This window comes from Penaeus japonicus, unplaced genomic scaffold (genome assembly GCF_977035675.1).
Source record: "Penaeus japonicus unplaced genomic scaffold, GWHDUDI00000001_assembly GWHDUDI00000007, whole genome shotgun sequence".
Lineage (NCBI taxonomy): Eukaryota > Metazoa > Arthropoda > Malacostraca > Decapoda > Penaeidae > Penaeus > Penaeus japonicus.
The window spans coordinates 45,568,214-45,576,502 of NW_028234409.1; the positions used below are offsets into that span (position 1 = coordinate 45,568,214).

Sequence of the window (8,289 nt, forward strand, 5' to 3'; positions counted from 1 at the left end):
CTCTTTAATTTCTTTTAGATATTTACATGTAAACCCAATATAGACTATGGACAAATAATTATATATGGATCAGCAATAACACAGAAATTGAAAAAAGCTAGAAACAATTCAAAACGAAGCTCTAAGAATCGCAACAGGCTGTTTTAAATCAACCCCGATAATATTACATTAACAAACACCTTACCATTGAAACAAAGAATTAAAATTATAGAATGTCAGCAAATGATGAAAATACTGGAAAAAACAGCAAATACTCCAATAAAACAAATGATCATAAAAAATATAGAAAGCTATAATCCAACCAAAGACAATGAACTACTTCTCCACACAGTACTCAATACTTGCGATGAATTGAAAATTAAATTACAAATTAGTGCAATCCCTAATATCACTCCAATCCCCCCCATGGTATGATTTTACAAACATTGTAAGAACAGAATTCATGGACACAAACCTAAAAAACTACTCACATCAAATAATACAAATACACTTTCATTCACTCATAAATACAGAATACCAAAACTTTAACCAAATATTCACAGATGGATCAAAAATAACAGAAACAAACTCCACAACAGCAGCCATATACATAGAAAACAAAAAAGACATCAACAATTTGGAAACTCCCACCTAACAGAAATTGCAGAAGCAGAACTCTATGCAATAGAAAAACAATAATTTATCAAATTCAGTAATCTTAACAGACTCAAAAGCTGCTTTTCACTTAATAAAAAACAGTAAACCACAACACTACAAAAACACAATATATAAGATACAAAATTTAATCCTACAATTTACACAGAAAGATCAAAACAATATTTCAATGGATACCTTCACATAGAAATATAAAAGGGAATGAGATAGCAGACCAAGCTGCCTAAAAAAGCACATGACATCTCAAACTCCATAACCATACCCCAGGACACAAAAACAATAATAAAAGAAATTTAAAAAAAATAATAGAAAACTGGGAACTTTACCTTCTATCAATCCTAGAAACAAAAAACAACTACATAAAAGACAACAAACCAGAACCATGGACAAGATCAAAAGAGAAAACTAGATGTATGTATAACCAGAATGAAGACTAACCACACAAGACTAAATCAACACCTGCACAAACTCAATATTGTAGATAATCCAAACTGCAGATGGTGCAACACCCAAGTAGAAAGTATAGAGCATTTATTATTATACTGCCTAAGACATCACTTGCACAGAACTAAACTAAAAGAAGCCCTCAAAAAATTGAAAATCAACACCCTAACAACAAATCTTATTACAGGTGAAAATCAATTCTCTGAAAATAAGTACTACATACTCAGACATAAAAAATCTTCCTAAGGAGAACAAAAATCATAGACATCATATAAAAGATAGTGAAAAAAAAAAAAAATGAAAGAAGAAAGAAAAAGAATCGGGGAATATAGACTACACCTAGTCTAAAACCCTCAAAAAGGAGAAAGAAGAAGAAGACATCAACAAATGTACTCGTACTTGACACCTGAGAGGATTACCGCTCAAAGGAAACCCCAGAGATGCATTCGACAGGGAAATCCAGCATAGAGGAACAGTTGGCACAGTACAGACTCAAGAAGAAGAAGGAAGAGACATACGAAGACACGGATCTGGGAGTTATTATGGTCTATGATGTCTTTCATGAGAAGTAACAGCACAGTCTCCGATTCTGGAACCAGTAATAGTAATTCTAGTGCGGAGGAACAGAAATCCGAACACCGTTCTGATATTAAGGTGATTATCTTTTTGTTTATACATTTATGTTGGATAAATATTGCGAATGCGTATTGAGGTTATTAGAGTATAACCATTCATATTACGTTTGACAGATGAGTGTTAATTTTTTTTCAAGTTTTCAAATTATCTTTGGTTTCTGCAGATCAAAATAAGGTAAATTTGGATAAAGATGCAACCAACCCTCTAGGCACAACACAATATTTTTCTGGTAGTTTTCGCTGTGCTTTGTACAGTTTCGCTACTCATTTCCATCAGAAACCTTTCGTGGACGAAAAGGGTTTTATGGTGTTACGTTATGATTATAGGTATGTCATACCAAAAGGTTTGTTTTTTCGCTACGGGTGGTTCACCAGCAAGGAAAACACACGACCCCACCCCCCCCCCCCCCCCCCCCCCCTGTCACCACGCCCCCCCCCCCCCCCCCTCCCCTCCTCCCGCCCCCCCCCCCCCCCCCCCCCCCCCCCCCCCCCCCCACACCCCCACCCCCCCACCCCCCCCCCCCCCCCCCCCCCCCCCACCCAACCCACCCCCCCCCACCCCCCCCCCCCCCCCCCCCCCACCCCCCCCCACCCCCCCCCTCCCCCGCCAACACTCCCTGCCCCACCCTGCATTGAGTATAGGCCATGTGTAACCATGAATTATGACTTCAGTTTAGATTTTTTCATTGTATATTGGATTAGTTATAACCACCATATAAGTATGTAGATAGATTTGTTCTTTTTCTTTTCCCACTCACTCCTCAGCTTTCTTAAAAACAAAACAGTTGTTACTCTTTCCTGTGGCACTGAACACATCAAGGATCTCTCATCAAATTCTTTTGGATATTAGATGTCTGAGTCTATCATCTTTCCCTTCATTTGTGAGTGCTTTTGTAAGGACTTTTAACTTTTTATTGCATACTGAAAATTTAAAAGAGGAAGAATGAATTACCATTTTTAAACATTTCCTCAGGATTTGGAATTTGTAAGAATAAGTTGGTAAAGAAAAAGACTTTTTAAATTTAGTTATATCTACTTGTAGAAGTTGATGTTTATTATCTATATACATGTCTGTGTTAATGTGCATGTGTGGTATGTACATTTCTTTTGAAATTATTATTACACTGAAAGACAACATTCTAGTAACAAAAGATGAAATGCATTCATATTTAGTTGGAGTAGTTTCCAGTGTAAATGGGTAGGGCTAATTACAGTGACAGTTTCATGAACTTTTAGTATATTCATTCAGGTCCAGCGTCAAGAGCACAAACTCTTGATGTTGGATCATCACATATATTTTTTTTCTTATTTTAGTATAGTCATTTTCATGAGCATTAATAGTATGATTATCACTCTTGTTATCATATAATCTCTCTCTCTTTCTTACTTTCTCTCTCTCTCTCTCTCTCTCTCATATATATATATATATATATATATATATATATATAAATACAATTTATATATATATATATATAAATATATATATATATAAAAAAAAAAAACATATATATATATATCATATCTATATATAATATATATATATAAATATATACTATATATTATATACTATATATAATAATTTATCTATATATATAATATAAATATATAAATAAAATATATAAAAACAATATCAAAAAAAATGTATAAAATAAAAAAAAAACAAAAAAAAATATATATATATATTTATATATATATATACATATATATATATATAAATATATATATATATATATACTATATATATACCTATATATATATATATCCTATATATATAATATATATATATATCTATACAATATATGTTATATATATCATACATATTTCTATTTATATTATATATAATACTATATTTATATATATATAATATATACCTTCTCTATATAAATATTATATATATATTCTGTAATATATCTATTATATATATATATTAAATATAAATATATTATATAACTTCTATATAATATATATAATATATAACTGTATATACATATAAATACTACATATATATACAGTATATATATATATATATATATATATTCAATATATATATATAATATATATATATATATATACATTTATAACATTTATATAAACCAAATGTATATATATACCCTATTATATATAATATATATATATCATATAATATACATATATATATATATATATATATATATGTATATTATATAATATATATATAATTCTGTATATATAATATATATATATATATTATATATATAATACTATATATATATATAATATTATATATATATATGTATATATATATACATATAGACTGACTATGTATATATAACGGTATGTATATAATATATATCATGTTTATCTAATTGTATATATCAATATATTTATAAATATATAATTATACGTATTGTATATATGTATACGTCTGTTATATATATATTAATATATATATATATCTTAAAATATATATTAAATATATCAAGACTATATCTATATATAATTTCTATATATATATATATATATATATATATATATAACTAATATATATGGCCTAATATATATCAATATATTTATATATATACATACATTGTATATATAAAATCTTATGCATAATTATATATATATATAATCATTTATATATATATATATAACTATATATTTATATATATATATATTAATATATATATATATAAATATATATATTATATATATTATTATATATATATGGCATATATATATATCTATATCTATATATATATATATTATATATATATATATATATATTATATTGCCTATATATATAATATATATCATATATATATATATTTATATATATATAAATATGCATATATGCCAATATATATAGCATATATCTATAATATATATATATATATATATATATGCATATAACTTAACTATAATATATAATCCTATATAATATATATATAATTCTATCCTATATAAAATGATATATATATATATATATATAAAAATATATATGCATATAGATATATATATAATACATATATACTGGCATAATATATATATATATATATATATATTTTATATATATAGATATATATCAATATAGATATATATATATATATATATCATATATATCTATATATATATATATATATATTATATATAACAATGGCATATATATATATATATTATATCAACTATATATATAAGCCTATATATATATATATATAATATTATATATATATATATAATATCTCTATATAAATAATATATAAATAAATGCCATATATTATATATATATATAAATAAAATATATGTATATATATATATATATATATATAGATATAGTAATTATAAAAAATATTAAGTTAATATAACTGCATAATATAATATATACTATATATATTTATATATATATTATTAATATATATATATAAAAACACAAACAAAATAAAACCAATAATCAACAACCACTCACACTCAACACAACGACTCACACACAAAAACACACACACAAACAAACACAAACACTCATCAACACTCACAACTATAACACAACAAACTCCACACAAACAAACAAACACACTAACACGCATACACAAAACACACACACACAAACCACAAACACACAAAAACACACATCCACACACACACGAACACACCACACACACACACACATCACACACACACACACATAACTACACACACAAAAAAAAACAAACAAAAACAAACACACACACACACACACACACAACCACACACGCAACTCACACACACACACCACACACACACACACACCACACCACACCACACACACACACATACACACCCACACACACACACAGCACACAAACACACACACACCACGACACACACACACACACACAACATCCACACACAACACACACACATCACCACACACACACACACACACCACACACACACAAAAACACACACAACACACATTCCACACAACACCACACACACAACACACACCACACGACCACAACCACACCACACACACTACACACATACATACATACACGACACACAAACACAAACACAAACACACACACATACACAACATACACAACACACACTCTCACCCACACACACGCACACACATACACACACTCACACACACACCACACACACACCATACACAACACACTCACCACCCACACACACACACACCCACCCACCACACCTGCACACACCCCCTCCCTCCCTCCCCCCCCCCTCACACACCCACACCATTCACCCTCCCCCCACCCACCCACCCCACACACACACCCACCCACCCAAACCCACCACCAGGCAGCCAGCTAAGCACATCCAATTGGCGGAGGGAAGTAGTTTTATCATTTATTTAATATATGATACACGAATATATGATACACTATATGCATGATACAGTTTGAATAATGTATTAATTACATCTGAATGGTTTTAAAATTTATAGCTTAATATCAAAGATTTTGTCAATCCTATTGAACTGACAGTACAATTGTTATGGAATTATGTAAATAGTATGTATATCTGAAAAATAAGCGATATTTCAACCACATACAAACATTGTTGTTCGTTAGGCAAATATCATTTAACATTCTGTTTCATTGTCTATGGCAAATCTACATTTTGTTTTAATCTACAACTTCAAATATTTGTCCACAAGTGCTTTTACAACCTCTCAGTTTCAAATATTTGTCTATTGTTGTTTTTTGCCAAATAATTTAGTGCTCATGTGGCATTTTGTTTATAAACAGTCTTATGTAATATGAGTTCCAAATAACATTTAGAACAAAACCTGCTCTACTTGTTAGTAGTCAGTTAATTTTGTTAATGCATTTTGTGTGAGTTGTGTATGTGCAATACATGACTAACTAAGATTTCAATCAACCCAGGAACTCCGAAAGAGAACAGCAAGTACAAGAGAATCAACCTCAGGCACCAGTGCAGACCACAGTGACACAGACAATGCAGGCCATTCCACACTCCCATCCTTTAGGTCCTACACAAAGTTGGACTGGATTTCTTTTGGGTTGAAATGCGTGATGTGGTTGATCCTCTTCAAGATCTTCATATTAATTGAATTCGGAGCAGTGTTCTTTATCTTCAGTTCCTTCATTTTTATATGGTAGGTCATAGACATGCAATTGTCACCCTCATTAAATTAGGTATGGAGCACATAGAATAGTAGATTCCACAAGTGAAGAAAAAATATCTGGTGGTTTATCTTTATAATTTTTGTCCTAAGGAATGTATGAGTTATTGGTTATTTACAAGAGCAAAGTGACCGTGTGCTGTATGCAAAGGTAAGGAGTAACCTCAGCTGAAATCTTGGCCTGAGTACTTGAGTAAGCAGGGAGAAGTTGCAGCATGTTTGCAAAGTTGAAGTTGAGTCTTGGATTTTTCATGCATTCACTTTATATCTTTCTTTCATGCCAATAAAAAATATGATAATGAGTTTGAATTAATAAGTTGAAACTGCAAGGAAGTTGTTTTAGTGTGCTTTCAATGCAATTTTTGGTATGTTGCTTGGATATTGCCAAGTACCAAAAAATAAAATTTCTGCATGTCAAAGGGAAAAGTCAGCTGAACATTGATAGTCTTTCAAGTTTTGAGAAAATTAAATACAGCAAGATGTAAGTTCTGTTGTGTTTATATGTAAAGAAATTGATACTGCTTTAGCCTTTAGTTGTGAAATATATTGAAACTTTATAGATTTCATTTACAAATGAAAAGCAGCATCAATTGAATAAAAGCATAATAGTTTGCAGTTAGCATCTTTTTATTTCTTAATTTTAACTAATATAAAACTTTTATTTGTATGTCTCTTAATAGGACTAGAGTAGAACCTTTAAATGAACTAAATACAAAGCAAGTAATCATGAAATGATCATTGAATTAGTTTTACACTTTCAGTTTTCTGTCATTCTATATTATGATCTTTATAAAACTGTAAAAAGGGGTGAGAGGGTGAGAGGTTCGGGACAGACATTAGTTCATAGTACTTATTTTATTTTTAGTTTTATTGTATACAATTCTTGAATTATGCTGAGAAAGAGGGTTTGCTTTTGCCAATCAGTCATAGTTTCCTGATCAATACTGTTTTAGTTGTACTGGTATCAAAACCGGATTCTTTTGTTTAAACAATTATTACAATATTCCAGGTACAACATGAGGTCCGAGCCCAAGAAAAAGGGGGAAATTAGTGCCTACTCCGTCTTTAACCCCAACTGTGAAACAATTGATGGAACTTTATCAGCAGAACAGTTTGAGCGGGAAATTTTACACAAGATGTAGGGAAAGGCATTAAGTTGTAAGATGAGTTGGATATTTTGTTTAAAGTGAAATATATTTCTCCATCTTCACTGGTCTTTTTTCATTTCATGATTGGTGTATTTTAAAGTTCTGAACATTCTAGTTTCACAGAACTATAATATGATATTAGGAGTGAAATTAATCCATCCATACTGTATTATTGATTTTTTTCACAAGTATATTTAGGATTTATTTGAGAAACATTTCTGTCAATAGGCTTTATTCACCATGATTTATACATCTGGTTTTCTTTACACTGTTTTGTTGC

General features: G+C 29.7%; 1 protein-coding gene across 1 annotated transcript; it reads left to right on the forward strand.

The window, feature by feature from the left end:
- The first annotated feature begins 167 nt into the window (after window positions 1-167).
- Window positions 168-8,071, forward strand: Saysd1 (SAYSVFN motif domain containing 1). The gene is given in 4 exon segments (XM_086538771.1): window positions 168-1,615; window positions 1,617-1,752; window positions 6,602-6,834; window positions 7,871-8,071. Coding segments are annotated over 4 exon segments (579 nt in total). The 5' UTR covers window positions 168-1,538; the 3' UTR covers window positions 8,004-8,071.
- Window positions 8,072-8,289: the final 218 nt, after the last annotated feature.